The 19,903-nt window shown below is 43.7% G+C and overlaps 2 protein-coding genes and 1 pseudogene across 17 annotated transcripts in view; 1 reads left to right on the top strand and 2 right to left on the bottom strand.

The window, feature by feature from the left end:
* The first annotated feature begins 1,111 nt into the window (after positions 1-1,111).
* ADPRS (ADP-ribosylserine hydrolase) lies at positions 1,112-12,169 on the top strand. 2 transcript variants are annotated; one of them, XM_061596129.1, is made up of 6 exons: positions 1,112-1,349; positions 4,464-4,560; positions 5,521-5,728; positions 8,205-8,389; positions 8,494-8,594; positions 9,388-12,169. In XM_061596129.1, the coding sequence occupies exons 1-6, from the start codon at positions 1,169-1,171 to the stop codon at positions 9,669-9,671; spliced, it is 1,056 nt and encodes a 351-aa protein (XP_061452113.1). In that variant the 5' UTR covers positions 1,112-1,168; the 3' UTR covers positions 9,672-12,169. The 2 variants fall into 2 exon arrangements, with proteins under 2 accessions (XP_061452113.1, XP_061452114.1); XM_061596130.1 differs by lacking the exon at positions 1,112-1,349 and adding an exon at positions 1,399-1,473.
* LOC133371061 (5S ribosomal RNA) lies at positions 4,299-4,417 on the bottom strand (annotated as a pseudogene).
* Positions 10,938-19,903, bottom strand: part of COL8A2 (collagen type VIII alpha 2 chain) — a 252,743-nt gene continuing 243,777 nt past the window's right edge. For all 15 annotated transcript variants that reach the window (XM_061596120.1, XM_061596124.1, XM_061596115.1 and 12 more), the window contains one exon: positions 10,938-15,623. In XM_061596120.1, the coding sequence (XP_061452104.1) occupies positions 13,702-15,623 (1,922 nt within the window). In that variant the 3' untranslated portion in view covers positions 10,938-13,701. The remainder of the gene's footprint in view (positions 15,624-19,903) is intronic.

The following is a 19,903-nucleotide window of genomic DNA, read 5'->3' as shown; positions in this document are numbered from 1 at the left end:
ATGGCTTATGGGGATGTCTATTGCTGTGGGAGAAGGCACATGCGGGAAGGGCTGAGGCGTGTGGAGATTATGACGGAGAGCAAGCGAATGAAAGGAGATACAGATAAAGGGAGAAAGCAGGAACCCTCGACCCTGTGCATTCACAAGAAAGAGGACCGGCCTTGCCAGTATCAATGCGCATGTGCTCGCCAATGGCTGGGCCCTTGGCCTGCTTCGGTCTGAAAGATGCTCCTTGAGAAGCAGGTGTGCATCACTGTGGATGAGAGGTGATGGTTGCTAACCTGTGCCCTCTAAGCGACCTCGTCAGTGGGCAGAGCCTGGTGCCTTTTTGTCAGGTCAAGAAGAAGGAACCTGGCAAATGCTGGTGCACTCAAGCCTAATTCAGTGAGGCAGTAAGATAGTTTTAGATTCTGGATTTAATGGTGTCGCATTAAATCTCACATTGTTCTTTCTGTAGACAGCAATGTGCATTCCTTTTAAAATGGGGCAAGCCAGTCCTGCCCTCCTGCTTTTTCTCTTGGGAAAAGCAGTAGACTTCTGCCCCAAAGTCTTGTTCTGATGGCCTAATGTGTGAGGTGCCAATATGTCAAGAGTTAGGGTCCCTTCAGTTAGCTGACACGCCCAACCAGACTCAGGTAAAATACCTCTTGGGTTGCAACACGGGGTATGAATAATAATAATAATAACGACCCCAAATGACAGGTGTGCCCTCTGCCTGCCCCTCTTCGAACACAACCATTCTGGAAGGAAAATCTTTGCTCCAGCAAGATTAACTGGGGAGGAAGAGTTGTGAACTAACAACTACAAAATCTGTGATGGTGACCCAAGCAAGACACTCCTATTTTTTTTAATCATTATTATCGTCATCACTGTGATATCCAATGCCTATTTCCCCAGGCATTTAAAAAGTGGTGATATTTCTCTGTGGTCTATTTCTATAAATATGATATATTATTATTTTTATTTTATTGCAATCTTATGCCATCCTGGCGTCTCCCTCTGAACAAGGAACGGCGCAGAAAATTGTTTTTACATAAATACAATCGTTTTCATTGTTTAGTGATCTAATTTAACTGAGGCGGGGATGATGGCTGAATTGCGTTGTAATGACGAGAGGTGGGCGCCAGGAGCCGCTCTTCTTTCCCCTCCTCACGTGAGAGGAGTCAAGATGGCGGGAAGCGCGGTTGCAGCGGCCTCGGCCCTTAGGCGGAGCCGGGTCCGGGGCTGCTTGCTCGGGGCACTGCTGGGCGACTGCTTGGGAGGCGGCTTCGAAGCTTCCGAATCGGTCGCCTTGACGGAACTGCTGAGCTTCGTGCGCTCGCTCCAGTCAGAGGCGGCGGGTGGCAGGAGTAAGCTGAGTCGCTTTTTACCACAGCTGATTGTGTGTCCTCAGGGCTGAGGAGGGCGAGAGACCCTTCTTCTTTTTTTGGGGAGACGACCTCTGCCCCCCACCTTGTCAATTCCTTTGAGAGGGTTTGTGGTATTTGTATGGTACTAGATAATAAGAATTTCGTGTGACGGAAGTTCTCATCCTTCGTTAGAGTTATTTAAGCGACCCGGAAGAGGCGGGGGAGCGCGCTTCCAGACTGGCTATTTTGGCGGGGTGGGTGGGGTGCGTGTGATTCAATCTCAGGCTGGCAATTTCAGGTTGTATCGCAACAGCCCCGGATGAGGGGGCTTTTTGCCATCCGGAAAGTGCTAGGAAAACGCAGTATGGGATAGCTCTTCCTTGGACTCAATTGCCGTCTGGCCTCCTCGTTAAATAGGCAACGTTGTCTAATCTCCATGCAAACAAATCTGGATGAAAGAAGCGCCCAAGATAACAGAAGATGCTGTTTAGCGAGGGGGGGGGCAGTTGGAAAGCTTGTGGGTGAAGAGGGCAGGAAGTGAATTTGGCCTTTGATTATCTTAAAAACTGAACTGCTCTAATACCTTTCATTTGTGTTAATGATGGAAACGTTTAAAGAAATGTAGTCCTACCTCTGTGTATGGCTCTCCTATCAATCCATTCAGGATGTGGAATGCCAGGGTTATGCATTCTGTGAAGGGCACTGAACCTACATCCCAACATGCAGGTGCTTTTTTGGTTATGTTTAATATGTCAGCAGCCGCCCTGTTTTTAACAGTGGAAGGGAGAGATGTAAATATTTTTATTCTTACGCTTGAGAGTTTTTTGGGATCTTAAAGACTTTTAACACATTTATTACAGCGTAGGCTTTCAGGGGAGAGCCAGTGTGGTGTAGTGGTTAGAATGTTGGACTATGACCTGGGAGACCAGGGTTCGAATCCCCACACAGCCATGAAGCTCACTGGGTGACCTTGGGCCAGTCACTGCCTCTCAGCCTCAGAGGAAGGCAATGGTAAACCACCTCCTATTCATAGGATCGTCAGAAGGTAGTACATTTACATTTATGCTTTCAGGGACCACAGCCCACTTCAGCAGATGCGTGGCCTGTAATCTGGAGTTGGCAAGCATGGGTGTTTGTTTACATTTATATCTCATTCTTCTAGAGTGAACAGAGTAGCTTACAGCATCACAGTTGCATAAAACAACATAAAACAAATATAAAAAGTGACAGGATCAACACTTAGATTATAAAGACAATTGTCTGTCTCATAAAATAAAAAGGTCTTCAATAACCAGTGCAAAACAGTGAGGCCACATTTCGCAAGGCAAGGTGTTCCATAATCTGGGGATAGCCACTAAAAAGGCCAATATTCACATGTGGGTGGGGGTTGTGGTGGGGATGTTGTGTTCAGATGGAAATAAATGCAAAAAGCACAATCAACTGACAGTTACCAAAAAGCAAAACAGGTACAGTAACAAATTAACAAGTTAGTGGTGAGCCTTTGGTATAATGAAAAAGTGTTATGTTCTTGACATTCTTGTGCTTAATAAGCTGTTGGTTATTGTCATTGTTAGTAATGTAAAATTTGCTGTATTATGTTATAATGAGATCATTTTTGCTGTGTGTTGTTGTTACTGCTGAGTTCCGGGAATCTCTTTCTCCCACCTACCCAGTGTTTCATTTGAGCCCCTGGAGCATGTTTTAAATGCTAAGATTATGCTCAGCTCAGAAATGTGTGAAGTTCTCTGAATTTGTGCAGAGTGGCCCACTTCCCTCTGGGATTGTCTGACACCTCTCTTGGGCCATTTCCACACTATACCCTGCCTTTCTGTCTATGATAGAAACCCAAGGTGGCTTACGTATGGTTCCCAGGCGGTCTCCCATCCAGGCACTGACCACACCTGACCCTGCCTAGCTTCAGCAGGGAGCTGGCCTTATGTGCCTTCAAACCATAGCCTGGTCATGGCTTCCCCCAAAGAATCCTGGGCACTGTAGTTTGATAAAGGTGCTGAGAGTTATTAGGAGACCTCTATTCCTCTCACAGAGCTATAATTGTAGCTCTGTGAGGGGAATAGGGGCCTCTTAATAACTGTCAAGAGCTGCTATAGCACAGTGGGGAGGAGAGCCTGGGTGGGAGTCCAGTGTCTGTGAGTTCAAATCCCTGCTCGTGTCTTCTGGGTGTAAAGGGCCAGCTAAAGATCATCCCACACTGAGTGGCTCAAGGGTTACGTGCCCTGCCACCTGTGCAGCTGTGGGCAAGCTGCATAGTCCCAAGGAGCCAGTTGCCCCCCAGCTGGCAGTTGCGGACAAGGAAGGGGCTGGCTTGTGCAGCTGTTGCAAGCTGAGCAGGCCCTAGCCAGCTGGGGAGGAGTAGCCTCAGAGGGAGGCAGTGGTAAACCCCTCTAAATACTGCTTACCATGAAAACCCTATTCATAGGGTAGCCATAAGTCGGGATCAACAGGAAGGCAGTCCATTTCCATTTTTAATAACTCTCAGTACCCTTAACAAATTACAGTTCCTAGGATTCTTTGGGGGAAGCCATGATTGTTAAAGTGATATCATTGTGCTTTAAATGTATAGTGCAGATGTGGCCTTTCTCAGTTCTCAAATTTTGCTGAGTGGAAAAGGAAGAGAATGTACATAACACTTGTCCATGTGCTTTCTAGTCTTTTAGCTATTGTGTTGTTATATGCTTTTAAGTTGATTATGACTTATGGTGACCCTATGAATCTTTTTTGGATATATTCATAGGGTTTTCATGATAAGAGGTATTCAGAGGTGGTTTACGATTGCCTTCCTCTAAGCCAGCCTTTCCCAACCAGTGTGCCTCCAGATGTTGTTGTACCACAACTCCCATCAGTCTCAGCCAGCATTGCCAATGGCTGAGGCTGATGGGAGTTGTGGTCCAGCAACATCTGGAGGCACACTGGTTGGGAAAGGCTGCTCTAAGCCTACAACACCTGGTATTCCCAGGCAGTCTCCCCTCCAAGTACTAGCCGGGCCTGACCCTGCTTAGCTTCTGAGATCAGATGAGATTGGGCGTGTTCACGGTAGTATGGCCATAGGCCTTTCAGTCATACACTGATGTTATTTCTACACTTTCTGCCTTCTAGAAATCCTCATCTACAGTGATGATACAGAGATGACCCACTCAGTAGTGAGGTCACTACTAGCCAAGCGGGCCTTTGATGAAGTGGATATGGCAAAGCGGTAAGGAGAGAACTGTGGTTACAAATTACAACACGAGATCTTGATGAGAAGGGATGGGAAAGATCTTGGATGGCTGCTGCCAGTCACAGCAGACAGTGTTGGGCTCCATGGACCAGTGAATTTGACAAGGCAATTCTATGCATGTTTACTCAGAAGTAAGGATCACCATGTGCAAAAGGACTTAACTCTTAGTATAAGAGTGTGGCCTAAAGCAGCTTCATGTTTCCATGTAGAGTTTCCTGCATGCTTACTCAACCTTACCAATTTTTTAAACATAAATGAGATGCAATCTTGCAGGTGTTTTGTTTGGCACAGCAGGAAAAGGGGTGAGAGTTTCAGTTAGTATTTCTGCTGTCCTAGGTTTTGTGCAATTTCTTCCCCTCTCTGCTCTTATGTTAGGCAAGAAAAAGACAAAGACAAGCTTCTCAGACTTTCCTCAATGTGTGCCTTTTCTTATCTGATAGTTTTCCACCACAGAGATGTGCACATTTAGGCATGCCTCAGTGGCTGCTTTGTATGTATTTTCTGAACACACATAGGGAAAAGTAAGGTACCCATTGAGAAGTGCTTGAGAAGGATCTGCATGCAGTGTGAGCATTCACTTGATGAACCAGTACAATCAGCTAATTCATGCACATTGCCACTGCTGGGCACACTGGCACATGTATATCAGACAGACACTATCTGGCATCTGTTGAAGACCTTTCTTTTCCAACAAGCCTTTTAAGTGAAGATGTTTATCCCAGCCTTCATCTGTATTGGCTTAGAAACTATATTTATATGTGTTTTATTGTTTTTATTGTTAAACTGCTTTGGGATGTTTCATGGGAAGCAACATAAATTAAATAGATCCTCCAAGTTCATCCCTTACTGCTTGATAACTTCAACTAAGCTCTGGTCATTGTGTTAGTCGCTCTCTGACTCATTGGAGTTGCATTCTAACAAAGTCTCTTCCTATAGGTTTGCTGAGGAATATAAGAAGGATCCTGACCGCGGCTATGGAGGTGGTGTGATTACTGTATTCAAGAAACTCCTTAGTCCCAAATGCAGAGATGTGTTTGAGCCAGCAAGACAGCAATTTAATGGGAAAGGCTCTTATGGGAATGGTGGTGCCATGAGAGTGGCAGGCATTTCACTAGCTTACTCTAATGTTCAAGACGTAATGAAGGTGTGTTGATTCTTTATAGGTAACCTACCATAATAATGCTTAGTATTATATAAGACTGAAATGGTTTCGCATATAGTAGCCCAGGCCAGACATGCATATCCCCATTTATGGAATGCTCTATCCAGTGAGGCCCACCTGGTGCCAACATTAACGTTATTTCAATGCCAGGTTAAGACATAACCTCTTCTTTCAGGCTTTTGAAGGATTATGATAACTATGCTTACTGCTATTTCTCTCTGTGTGTATATGTGCTTTTTGGGGTGGGATAGGGGTGCATTGTTTCATTAAACATGATAGGTTTTTTTTAAAAAAAATTGTGGATGTAAGTTGTGAATTAGGTGACAGATAAATCAAATGAATAAATGGGTTGTGTCCAAAGCAGTGCTAAGTAACCTGTTCTGTTAGCGCAAGGATTTGTTTGTGCAATGGAACTTTGCCCTGCATGCCCCTAAATCTGTTCTGGGTTTTCCCCCAGACCTCTGGAGCATATTTGGGGAGGGTACAGGGCACGTGTGTGGGGAGGTGGGAGTTCCATTGTGCAAGTGTAAATCTTTGCACTAATGGAACCAAGTGCATTGGATGCTGCCTGAAAGTAATAATAATTCTTGGTTAAATTAGCCGGGATATACATGAGTCTCATGTCTTCATGGGCCAGTATCTCTGAATCTTTGCGACAATCTTGTAAGAGGCAATCTAGGAATATTATCGTCACCCCAGAATTTCCCGTCAAACAACCATCTGGTTGCAGCCCTCTGCTGGTTGCAGTGCAAAAGGGTTGCAGGAGTTGTCACTCTTCAGTCTTGAGGAGGCAATATCCCTGGTGTAGTTTTTGCAGTTGTTTCTAATGTAGTGATGGTGTTGGTGGGGCTCTCAGGGACTGCTGTCTATGAGGGATGTGTGTCACAATTTCCCTCACATGAACATTGTGTAATCATGGCATTGAGAACAGTTACCTTACAACCTAATGCAAGAAGTCTCAGGCTGCTGGCAGGCATTGGATACAATGACTAAGGAGCAGGACTTAGAACAGACTGAAGATAATTCTTTCCCACAAAATAGATTCATTAAATTTTCTATGTAAGGAATTCTGTGAAGTTCAACAGCACACGGATATAAGAGAGGTTTAGATAAGTTCTATAGTTCTTTAGATAACTGGAGACAGGATAAGATGTTTAGCAAAGCCAGTCAGGGAACACACTTCACAACTTGGTGTGTTTCTAGATTAAACTCACACCAGACTTGCTCCTGAATACATTGAACACATTTGTTTGAACTTGGGCTAAATCTCTTAGTACTCAGCTCACCCTGGAGAGCATAGTGAACTCATTCAACTAAATGAATCTGTATTTGGTTGATTGGTCACTTCTGTCCAGTATTCTTTGTTGAATGGTTTTTCATACAGTGTGCTCAGCCTTTATACCTCTTTTGTCTAGGATAACTGGCAGTGAAGACTAAGTGTGAAAATCTGTCTGGATTTTATTCATTCATTCATTTTTATCCCATGTTTCCCATAAATGTAGACAAGGGAGAAACAAAGGTTAATACACAGCTTGTTAGGTTTTTTTTAAAAAAAATAATCACATTGAGCAGTTGGCTTATCCTTGCTGGTGGAGAAAAAGGATAGAGACATTTTCTCCCTCATAATACTAAGGATCATCCAGTGAAACTGATTTGACAGGTGATTCAGGATACACAACAATAATATTTCTCCACACAATGCATTTATGGAAGTTGTTGCCACAAAATGTGGTGATGACCACTCGCTTCGATGGCTTTAAAAAGTGATGAGACAAAATCATGGAAAATAAGTCTACCAATAGCTACCACCAGGTTCAGAGGCATCATGCCTGAATGAATACCAGTTGATGGGGAGTAACGAAGTGTGGGGGTGTTTCATGTACTGCTGGTAGGCTTCCCAGAAACAACTGTGGAGACAGGATTAGGATGTAAGAAGAGCCTTGCTGGATCAGCTAAAGGTCCATTTAGTCCGTCATCCTGTCCTTATTGTGCCCAACAAGATGCTTATGGGAAGCCTGCAAGCAGAATATAAATGGAACAGCACTTTTCCTTAACAACAGTCATGCAGGCATGTCACCTCCAATAACAGGTAGTACACAACCATCATGAGTAGTAGCCACTGATAGCATTATCCTCCATGAATTTTTCTAAGCTCCTTCTATTTCCTTTTGCCTGTCCTGAATCTTTCAGCATCAGATAGTGGTCTGATCCAGCAGGGGCCTTCTTTCATTCTTTGCTTAAGACCACATATATTAATAGCGTGGGTAAGACACAAAGGTAAGCAAGCCCTTGGACTGCTGAGAACAACTGCTTGGCAGCAGAGCGCTGCATAATTGGTTTGTGGCTTTGTCACTGATTCTTATGGCAGCGGTTGCCAGCAACTGTCGAAGAAGATGCCTTGTTGGTTCTTTTGCCTCTTCAGGTTTAGCTTTTCCAATGCTGTCTTCTGCCTCTGCAGTTCGCTAAACTGAGTGCCGAGTTGACACACTCCAATTCCATGGGTTATAATGGAGCTCTACTGCAGGCCTTGGCAGTTCACTATGCTCTCCAGGGTGAGCTGAGTCGAGATAAGTTCCTGGAGCAGCTGATAGGCCACATGGAGGATGTGGAAGCAGATGACAAGTCTATTGCGGATGCACGAATGTAAGTAATGTCTGCCTGATTGGCAGGCTTACATTTATACTTGGATGTAACACCAGGGGGCAGCATTTTGAAGCATATGTCTCAGCCCAGTTTCTCATCTTCAGGCTGGGCTATGAGGAATTACCATTTTCAAAGCGTCTAAAGAAGATAAAAGAATTTTTGGAGCACAGCACCATCCCCAAATCAGATGTGGTGTTAGAATTAGGTAAGCATGCCACTGAGCACAAGGTTGGACTCCTAGTTTGTGACCAGAAAGCAGTAAAACTTCTCCGTAGTATTATAAAATTCAAGTATATGGTTTATTATATCATCATAAAGCATTGGGGAGAAAGTAAATAACATGAAAAAATAATTGCTCAAAATTGGTTCGTGCATGTGTGTGTGTGTTTGTGTGTGCACTATCCAGTTAAATTGATAGCAACTTTAAGACGTCTTCACAGTGCTTATTTGGCCTATAGAAATTGTCATAGGATGTTGTGAAAGTTGTACCATAAGTAGACAATCAAATGAGTTTCTAGCAGTTAGATCTGTTGTTCATAGCCAGAAATGTTCACAGAAGCCACACTTCCAAATACCAGGTGCTGGGGATACGCATCAAGAGATGTGTACTGCCCACGTAACGTGCGTGTGGACTTATCAGTGGCATGTGGTTGTCTTAGTTATAAGACTGAATGATGGGCTTAGTGGGCCACTGGTCATGTTGTACATAATATATATGTACATTATATAAATATACGCAGTCCAATTCCATGGGTAATAATGGAGCTATACTGCAGGCCTTGGCAGTTCACTATGCTCTCCAGGGTGAGCTGAGTCGAGATAAGTTCTTGGAGCAACTGATGATGTATGTGTACACGTATACATACACATATACATATACACACACAATCATTTCTATAGTCATGACTTTGCAATAACTTTGAATGTAAGGAGAGCTTATGATGGAATGCTAGGTGCATCTGTTGTTGCCTGCTGAACAGAATTGATTCTTTTGTCAGGCAATGGCATCGCAGCTCTGCACTCTGTCCCCACTGCCATCTATTCCTTCCTGCGCTGCATGGAATCCCACCCAGATATCCCTGAGGATTACAACAGCCTGCAACGGACCATTATCTACTGCATCTCATTGGGTGGAGACACGGACACCATTGCCACCATGGCTGGAGCCATCGCTGGGGCATATTATGGGGAAGAACAGGTGCCCCAGCACTGGAAGTATAGCTGTGAATCTTTTGAGGAGACAGAGAAGCTGGCTGACAGCTTGTGTGAACTCTACTGCTAGCAGGTCTGAGCCCTAGAAAGAGGAGTCTGGTACCAGGTCATCAGATATGTGTTTCTGTTTCATTTCCCAAAGGAGGGGAAATTCATCTGCAAAGGGGGGGGGGGCTTTTATTTCTTCAAGGGAAACATGCCTAGAATGTTCTGGGTGGCTGGCAAAGTTTTCTACTGCAGCTCAAAAGTGCCAATTGCTTTCTGCTGCATACATTGGCTTTGTCTGATTTTGAGACTTTTATTATTAAATCTCAGTTGGAGTCAAAACCTCTGTCAATTCAATATGTCTAGAGTCAGAAACTCTTAGTACTGGGTGAGGACAGGACTGTAAGCATTGCATTTCATCCAGTGTTAGGGTGCAAATTCATCAGACACAGCTAAAGAAACTGCTTTTGGATTTCCTGTGTAGTAGCCAGAGGGAAAAAGCTGGACACTCCATCTTATAACTGAGTAATCTGAGTACTTGGGAGTCTTGAGATTTCACACCTGTCTTCGATAACCAGGAATGTGGGTTACCAGTAGTAAATCTAAAATAAATAAAACATGGCTGCCTTAAGCAGCAACCAAAAGGCCAAACTGGATGATACATTGACATGGATACATTCTGCTAAACGTGAAGGGGAGCAGGAACCACTTTTCTGCCCACCCAGCATGCCTATCCTGCCTCCAGTGCCACTCATTGTCCACATGTGGGACTTGCATTTGGGCATGCATGTGCAAAATCCACTGTGCAAAGCTTCAGATCATGTGAGTAATACTCAGATGAAATCTAGGAATTAAATGTGCAGTGTGGATCTACCTTCATTCGAATTTCTGGTGGTGTTAAGGAGTAGGACAAAGGTTCACACTCTCTACTATGCCAAGTTTTCAAGAGAATTCTGTATTTTTTTCAAGAAAGGAAGTTGCCCAATTTGGTGCATGTTAAGTGTGAAGCCAAGCCTAAACAGTACTCTAGTGCATATGTGGTAGCTCTATCCAAGCAGGCTCTTCCCTGTTAGTGTCAATATTTGTGGTGCTCCAACCTTTCTGTGAGGCCTCTGTGTGCATACAGTGATCTCTGAAACCGTCCTAGTGGACTTGTGTAAGAGGGAGACTTAGCTGTTCTGGTCAGCTTGAAAACCTTCTGTATCTTTCACTTCTCAGTTGGTGATCAAAGAACAGTCTTGCTCTAAAGATGGGGATTGAAAATATATTTGCTTTGGCCTGATTTTTCAGGTAGAACCTTGAAATGCAAATAACTCTTTTTGTAAAATAAGATTTATTGATGTTGGGTCAATACAATCAAGTACTGTAGTTTCAGTTCAAAAGTGAACGCCAGTTTTTGATCACAAAACAAGAGTGCATTTTAAAACCAAATTTGCTATGAAACAGTGCATGTAACATAAGTATTTACAAAACTAAAAACCCTCTATATACTAAGTTAGCAATGGATACTAAAGACAAACTTCTTTTCTTTTTAAAAAAAGAGAATTGGTACATTAAAATGAACATTGTAATGCATAGTTCAAAGTTTCCAAACCTGATCTTTCTGCTGACGCCCAAATCTCTCCGACAAAAAAACAAACTTTGTCATAGATAAATATCAGGTACTGAACACATTAAAAAAAAAAGCCAACCCATGACTTGCCAATCAGCCCACACTTCATTTTCTCTTGTGTTAACAGCACCTGTACAATGTGCAACGTTAAGAAGTTTAAAAAGTTGAATAAATGAGACGAGAGAGTAGTGAAGCTGCAGAACAGCACCGGTGAAATGGAATGATTTAATACTCCCAAGTTTGGAGATAAATGTGCATTTTGTCACTGTGTTTGTGCCAGAATGCAAATCTGCAAAGGAGGAAGGAAAAAAGGTTATATCTGTGTTCGAACACAGTATAAATAAATTGTGTACAACGAAACCTGGAGCAAACCTTAGATTTATGCAAGTCTCTACTGCCATTAGTGTACTTATCTACCACTTTTTCCATCTCTGCCAATCTGGCTTTTGTTAAATAGTAACACATTTTCTTAGATCTATGTTAAACATGGAAGCTTGATGCTCTTCTTCACAGGAAAATACACTTAAATCTAGAGCACAAGTCTCCTAGAAATCTTCTTCCAATATTAAGCACGTGGAAAATGTGTGCAGTTGGCTTCTTCAGTTTTAGCCTGTGGTGACCCAATGTGAAACCAAAGACGTTGTTGCAAGTGGAGTGTGCTTTTGGCATTCTCCTCATCTCCAGGAATTTAGAAAACATCAGATGGAATCAGAAATATTGGGCCTATTCTTTTTGTTGTGTCTAAATCAGACAAACAAGTTTAAGTTAAAAGATGGAAGAAAAGAGGCGGATGGTAGCAAAGCTGGAATAGCAGGTGGCCCAAGTTTCAATGCTCCAGTATCTTTCTATCAGGGTTAGTTATTTTTACAATCCAGAAATGTGTTTCCCCCCTTCTTATTTCACCCTAGAATACTTGTTCACAAACTTAATGTTTATTGTTTTAATGTTTAAATATATCTATCTACATTAAACCTGGGGAATTGTACTGAGCCTCTTTGGCCAAAGTGTTGGCATCCTGGGCACTCGAAAAGAACAGTCTCTGAACCATGGACTGGATCAGTTCCATCTGTTTTCTTCATAACAGGTTTATATAGCAAGAGGCTCTTGCTTGCTTTTACGTGGTATCACTACAACAGCATATTATTTCTCCCAGATGAGACAGTTCTCTCTTTAGCAAATTAAGGATATGTGTTGCCACTTGTGAAATGACTGTACAGACCCAAAAGACAGACCCAAAAGGCTTTGATTGTTCCTAGTCAGCCATGGTATTCACATGATCACAGTCATTTCAAAAGCTGTGAATAATCTTGTAAGGCAGGTGACATTTCAAGCATTATTGAGATAAAAAGTGGTAAAAAAACAACATTGAAATTATTTTCCTAAATCACAGAAACCTTTGCACATAACACTTTGCACCTTTTTTTGATAGATATTGCACTATATTGAATATCATTAAGTAGCTAGTAGCACCATAGTAGAAATGATTGAATGGAAAGTTACGATGAAATCTACTTTTAAAAAATCAACATTTCTATGGTGGTTGGGTATTTCCACCACCCTCAATAAAAAAAAAGTTTACACATCCTGAAGAAAATCATTTATTAACTGGCATTTTGAAGATAACACAATTCAATCTTACTCAAGCTAGTAGCAACTGAAACTATATCTACAGTGTCTTTACAGTGGGATTGTCAGAAGACAGCCTTCATAGAACTATTCTTAGGCTGTTGACTACACATGATGGACCTTTAGTTACTTTATTTGTTGATGAGCTACAAACACGTGAATTTTAAGGAGTCCTGTTTTTGCAGAGGATGATAAAAGTCTCTGGCTTTAGAATATCTTTTTCTTGCCATCCCTTTTTCCATATACCTCTGATGGGATGCTTTAAAGATGCATTGAGCATTGTGTAAAAGGTGCTTATGCAAATCATTCCACAGTTTGACAATTTACCCTTTTTGGGTCTTCATCATATCCCAATTTGACTGACTCAAATCACATTTTTAGAACAGGAAGCTGCAACATGAACAAACATTAAATTTTGGAAGGTGCCTTAAGCTGATATAGGCTGCAGCTCCCCAAGCACTGCCATCTATCACATGCTGGCACTGGAGGCATTCAAGAGGCACCTGGACAGCCATCTGTCGGGAATGCTTTGATTTGGATTTCTACATTGAGCAGGGGGTTGGACTTGTTGGCCTTATAGGCCCCTCTACTATTCTATGCCTTCTGTGTGTCCTAAGAGAGTTGACTGGCAGCTAATCCTCAAGTTAGCATCCACGTTTGATGTGCAGTCACTAGTGTCAACTAAATTCCGAATACAAAGATGGAACTGAAAACAGTAAAGTTCTCTCTCCCAAATTATCTTCTCAATTTTGTCAAAACGGTTCCGCACACCATCAGTTTGCACCATCTTCCCAGTGACTTTTTGTATTTTTGTATTTTTTTAAAAAAGACAAGTTTATGGCTAAAGTGGATTTAAAAGAGGTATGCCCAACAGCTGTTATGTGGGGCAGAGAAGGAATCCAGAAAAAGAAGAGTGGATGTATTCAGTGGAGTACAAACCGTTGGCTTGATCCGATGGCATTTGGATCCAGACCTGGTCGTTCCCTTTGAGTTCAAGCACTGCGCTACCGGAAGCTTGGTCCAAGTAGCCCTTTTTGTATTCATCGTAGGTATAGGTGGCAGGCACGTTGTTTTTATAAAGTGCCACCCAGACATTAGTTCCTTTGACGTGGACGTGATAAGCAAAGTAATAGATGCCAGAGATGGGAGCAGTAAAGATCCCTGTCACTGGGTTATAGCCATTGTGTCCATTGTACAAAGTCCTGTCGAATTTTACTGGCATTCCTGAGGCTGGGAAGGGCGAAGTCAAGATGGCGGTGAAGGCAGGTACCATATGGGCAGATAGCTCCCCTAGGCCAAATTGTGACTTCCCAGGCTTGCCATTTCCTAGCACTGCACCCTCTACGCCCCCGTCTGGCAAATGGGCGCCAGCAATCCCCGTCTCGTCAAATATCCCCGGTGCTCCTGGTGGTCCCGGAGGCCCTGGTGGTCCTGGGAGCCCATTTAATCCAGGATTGCCTGGAACCCCCGGATGCCCAAAAGGGCCTACAATACCCGGCTCCCCTACTTTGCCAGCTCCTGGTGGGCCTGGGAAGCCAGGTTCTCCTTTCAGGCCTGGTAAACCTTGAGGCCCCATTGGACCAGAAGGGCCTTGCAAACCTGGTATCCCTGATGGGCCTCTTAGGCCTGGTTGCCCTGGAATACCTGAGTCCCCCTTTGAACCCATGGGCCCTGTAAGTCCTGGTACCCCAGGAAGACCGGCAAAACCGCCTCCCCCCTTGGGGCCCATTGGGCCAGGCATTCCTTGTGTGCCAGGCAATCCTCTCTCCCCAGGAATCCCTGGCTTCCCCACAAAACCACTAGGTCCTTGGTCTCCACGCATACCTGGTAGTCCTCCAGGCCCGCTTGGTCCAGCTTCACCTTTAGGGCCTGGAATCCCATGTTTACCTGGCAAACCCATAGAGCCAGGGGCCCCTGGGGGCCCAATAATACCCGGGGGCCCCATCTCACCTGGCTCTCCATCCATTCCTGGCTCCCCTTTGTCTCCAATGACTCCTGGTACGCCTGGTTGCCCACGGTCTCCTTTTAAGCCAGGCAGACCTGGCTTTCCATATCCTGTAGGCCCAGGCATGCCAGGAAGGCCACGGTGACCAGGCTCCCCCTTAGGGCCCATCGGTCCTAGCAGGCCGGGCGCACCAGCTATACCTGGCACACCAATTCCACCCACACCTGGGGGGCCACGTGGGCCCATAGGCCCAGGTGACCCACTAAGCCCTGGCTCACCTGGAAGCCCTGAGTCACCTTTGCCACCTGGAGCACCAGGCAATCCATCAAGTCCAGGTTTCCCAATGCCCTGAGGCCCGGGAGGCCCTGCAGGGCCTGGGAGACCTCCATTCCCTTGTGGTCCTGACAATCCAGGCTTTCCAACTCCATTTTCACCCTTCATGCCACGCTCACCACGGGGGCCAGGCTCTCCTTTGGTACCAGGTTCTCCCCGGAATCCTGGTAGACCCGGGCTACCTGTTTGGCCTGGTTTTCCATTAACAGAGATGCCAGCTGGTCCAGGCAGCCCTGGTGGGCCTGGCAAGCCTCTTGGCCCTTGGTCTCCTCTCATGCCAGGCTCACCTGTTGTTCCGGGCATCCCTTTCATACCTGCTTTGCCAGGAAGCCCTGGGATGCCTGGTTTGCCAATGCCAGAAAAGCCAGGTGGGCCTGCAGGGCCTGGTTGGCCATGAAGTCCTGGTTTGCCAGTGCCTGGTTTGCCAGGGTAGCCAGGTGGGCCAGGAGGTCCTCTTGGGCCAGGCTTTCCGGGAGGTCCAGGTTCCCCTTTGAGGTCCATCGGCAGCAGTGGTGGCATATCTGCAAAGAGAAGAGGGACATGTCAGTAAGAAGGGGAGTAATTAACATTTTGGAAGCCAAGAGAAATGCAGATGCTTGCCACCTTTTTAGCTCCAGCTACAGATGTGGCTGTCAAGCCCCTTACTGTTGAAGATGCCTCCTGTTCTTCTCAGAATGTAATTTCTGTGCAGGTAAGACCCTTTGCTGCTGAGAGTCTGAGTAGACTTTGGCGCCAAAAGCACAGAGTCCAATGAAGACCTTGTACAAGAGCAACTCTATATGTTCAAAGATGTCTTTAGACTTGAGGCCCTGCGGGACAATTAGCTGCATTTATGCATTGCGACAGTTAATCCAGACAACTCCATAAGAAGAGGTAAGTCATTAGGCTTCCACATCTGCAAAAGTTACTGTTAAAGAGGGAGCTAAAGGTTTGGCAATAACATACTTAAAAAAACTTAGCTTGCATGATGGTGCAAAAAAAAGAAGAAAAAGCCAAAGCCAGTGTCAGACAAGCCTGTGTTTTTTTTGCTGTTCACATGGTGCTAAGCTTAAACGCATTTAAATGTCATGGTGTTCCCCTAAAACTGAGTAATGTATGAGAACATTTCTTCACCTTATGTAAGGATGCAGTGTTTGGATCTACTCCCCAGGATCAGGATAGAGCGTAAAGCTTAGTAGGATCAACACCTTCTCAAAAGAAACATGAGTTTCCAGACAAGGGTTGACCATTGTCAATTTCCCTCGGCCAATGGGAGACTAATTTAGCAAATTAAATGCACGTGTAAGGAAAAAGGCCCATATGCCATTGACAGAGCAGTCCTCATTCCAGTACGTGAGTATGGAACCAGGTTGTCTTGTGTTCAATATGATAAATTAGCACCAGACATTCCTGATGTTGCTTTTCTTCTGTTAGTGGAAACATTTGTAGCTTATCTGCATGTATATCAAAAGATTGCCCATATCCACTGTCCTAGTTAGGGTCATGTGGGCACCTCAGGAAATCCCTGCCCATCTAGCTCTTAAGTTGTCATTGTAATAATGCAGTCAAAAGAGAGAACTGTTTAAGTTTATATGCTTAAGCGAGACTTTTTTCTCTTCTTTCGGCGCCTGGAAAAAATGCTTTCCCAAGGAAAATTATTTCAATATGTTCTTATGCTGGAGTTGATAGTTTGAGAAGAAATAGCTTTCTGGTTCATCAGAACAAGGAAGCAGTCAGGCCTACACAAGGAGGGAATGAGAGTGAAAGGGAAAACAAAAAACCCAGTCTCATGAAAGGGAATGGTGGGGGGAGGAGAGATGGAAAAGGAACGACCAGATGCAACTTGCCAACTGCAGCCGGCCAGGAGAGCAGACAGGAAAACCAAACCAGGGAAGCCAGCACAGGGAAAGTGGGACATTGCAACCCTGATGAGATCCAATTTCAAAAGAACATGTCTGACCGCAAAAGCAGAGTCTGTGTTGAACAGCAACGGTGTGTGGGGAATTTATGTTCTCCTATTGAGGCACGAGGAGAACCTCCACTAGTGCTTCATGGCTGTGGCCGCCAAGAAAAAGGAAAAGCACTGATGGGTGTAAAGAGAGTCCTTCTCAAATGGATGGCTTCCATTATTCTTAAATCTGAGCACTGCCCTTTTTGTCCATTATACCTGTTAGGGAAGGCTCTTCATTCTCTGTTTAACAGGAAGAATGAAATGCAGTTTGTGTTAATCTTGCTCAGAGGCAGTGGCCAAATTATCTAGATTAAACAGGCTTGCTGTGGTGGCCATGGGGATTTCTTTACTTATAGAACCCTAAGCAGTATCTGCTGGTTTTTTTGAAAAAACAGTAGGGCTGATTTCTCACTTCACTTATAGATATACATTTTCTATTTAACATTTATTTATTTAATACTATTTCTTACATCCTTAGTGAGTGTTACCTTCCCAGTAGGCCTGAATGAAAGGAGCTTACTCATTGCCATATTCCCAACCTACGTAAAAAGCAATGTGCTTATTTTTATGCATAAAGGCTGTGAACGCACCATACATTTAAAGTACATCAAAGGCACATGACTTCCCCAGAGGGTCCTGGGAGCTGTAGTTTGATGCTGGAAATGATAGCTCTAAGAGGGGTAAACTACAGTTCCCAGGATTCTTGGGGGCAAATAATGGGCTTTCAATGGGCTTTAAATGTATGGTACATACACAGCCATATTGGTGCTGCCACAGGGGCTGCATGAGCTGTCTCCGATTGCACCATTGTTGTAAGAGGGTACCCTTTTCTATCATCAGTCTGCCCGATTGCTCCATCCCTGGGCTTGCTATCCAAATGTGAGAATGTGTAAACAATTCTACTTTCACTTTTTGTGGTGGTGGTGGTGGGAGGACAGGGATGGCAGTTGAAGTTGAAAGCCTGCACCTTATGCAGTATATTCCACACTCCATGGATTTTTTTTTAGAAATCTCCTTGTAATTTCAGTGTGGCTGTGTGAAGTTCTTGCTGCAATGACTGGAATAAAAGGGATGTTCTCCCGTTCTTGACTGTTGTGTGAAGATGCTGGTGAAAATTCTAAGAGTATCAGCATCCCAAAATGGGGAATGATTTGGCTTACGGAGAGGTCCTCAGATTGGACTTGTTAGTCATTCGTAAAGCACATGCTTTGCATGCAGGAAGTCCTAGGCTCAATCCTTGACATTCCCAATTTAAAAAGTCAGGATAGTGTAAAGACCTTTGCCCAAGGCCTGGAGAGCTGCTGCCAATCATAGTAGACAATGCTGGGCTAGATAGGCAAATACAAATGATTCTGTCCTAACTATTTCAGACCAGGCTGCAGTGACACATGCCATGTACTGTGACATGCTCTACATGGTGCTAACTTTGAAAGGTCTTAGGGATGGCTGGATATGTCAGCTTTGGTTCTCGTGGTTTCTCATTTTCCCCACCTTAAATTCAGTTCTCCACATTTCTGCAGCAATTTGCAAATATTTTTCTAAAAATCCTCAGGAAAAATTTCCAGCAATTTAGTGCAAATTTCTCCTAACATATTTTGTATGCAGCTTTGACTAATGCACACATTCTTACAAGCATTTTCTCACAATATAATGCATTTTGTATGTTATTTTCTCTAATATATTCATTTTTATACATACTTTCCCCTAACACATGTTTTTGTAAACATTGTTTGGCTAGAGAACTGCATCACAAGATTTGGAGATGCGTGAATTTTGAAGGATAGCTGTGTTTTGGCTCTTGTATTGTTTTGGTAAGTGCGAATTTGACAGATTTGGTTTTAAAAGCGAACGGAATGGAATTTCTCTTCCATTCTTACCCAGGATGCAGCAGCAAGGCTGCTGGTAGGCACTCACTTAAGGATATCATATTATACCTGCCCACTGCAAGGGCTGCACTGTTACCAATTTGTTTCCAGGTACAATTCAAATGGTTGGTGATGATCTTGACAGCCCTAAATGGTTTAGGTCCAGGATACCTTAGTGACTGCTGCCTTCAATGCCTGCCTGTCTACTGCCTAAGATCTGGTGGAGAGTCCCTTCTTTGTGTCCTGATTACAGTGGAGACTTAGTAAAGGAGAATGAAGAAAAACTATTCTGAGTGGTTGCACCAAAACTGGAACATTTTGTCCCATGAGGCACATTTGGCCCCATTTCTTAAGGTGTTTTGCTGTATGGTAAAACCTTTTTTGTTTAGTCAGGCTTTTAGTATATCTGATATTTTATTTTATCCAATATCTCTGTTTTATCTTCTGCACCTGCCTGTTTTTATACCATATTTGGAATATATTAGATTTTATACATTATTTTAATTGTTAGCCGTCGTGAGTGCTGTGTAAACACTAAAGGGGCTGGATATAAATCTTTGTGTACATTCACTAATAGGCAAAAAACCTTGCAGTTTAAGAACATACCTATAGCCAACAGATATTTTTATCAAACTTTAAAAAGCAGGGAAGTGGGCAGCTATAGTGAATGCACCAGGGGAGCAGGAGACCTGACCTCCTCTCAGATATTGTACTGCCCTACCAATTTGTCAAAATGCAAAGACAATTTGGGTTGGTCTTTCACAGTCCAATCCACTTCCTGTGTAGCTTAGGAGAATTTGGTAACATGTGCCTCTGAGCGTATGGTGAGTGGTGGCAACAACTGCCATCCCCAAAGATGGAGAATTATATTTATGTATGTTTGTTGTTGTTCTTCTTACTTTGCTTCTTTCCTGTGTTACTAATGTTTCTACAGAGAATCTCATCTAGAAAATTTTATTTCCCTCATTATTCATCCTAGAAATCTGTGTGAAATTTATTTTTATTT

This window comes from Rhineura floridana, chromosome 15 (assembly GCF_030035675.1).
Source record: "Rhineura floridana isolate rRhiFlo1 chromosome 15, rRhiFlo1.hap2, whole genome shotgun sequence".
Classification (NCBI taxonomy): domain Eukaryota; kingdom Metazoa; phylum Chordata; class Lepidosauria; order Squamata; family Rhineuridae; genus Rhineura; species Rhineura floridana.
Note: the sequence above shows the minus strand (reverse complement) of the source record. Positions and strands in the feature narration are given on the sequence as shown.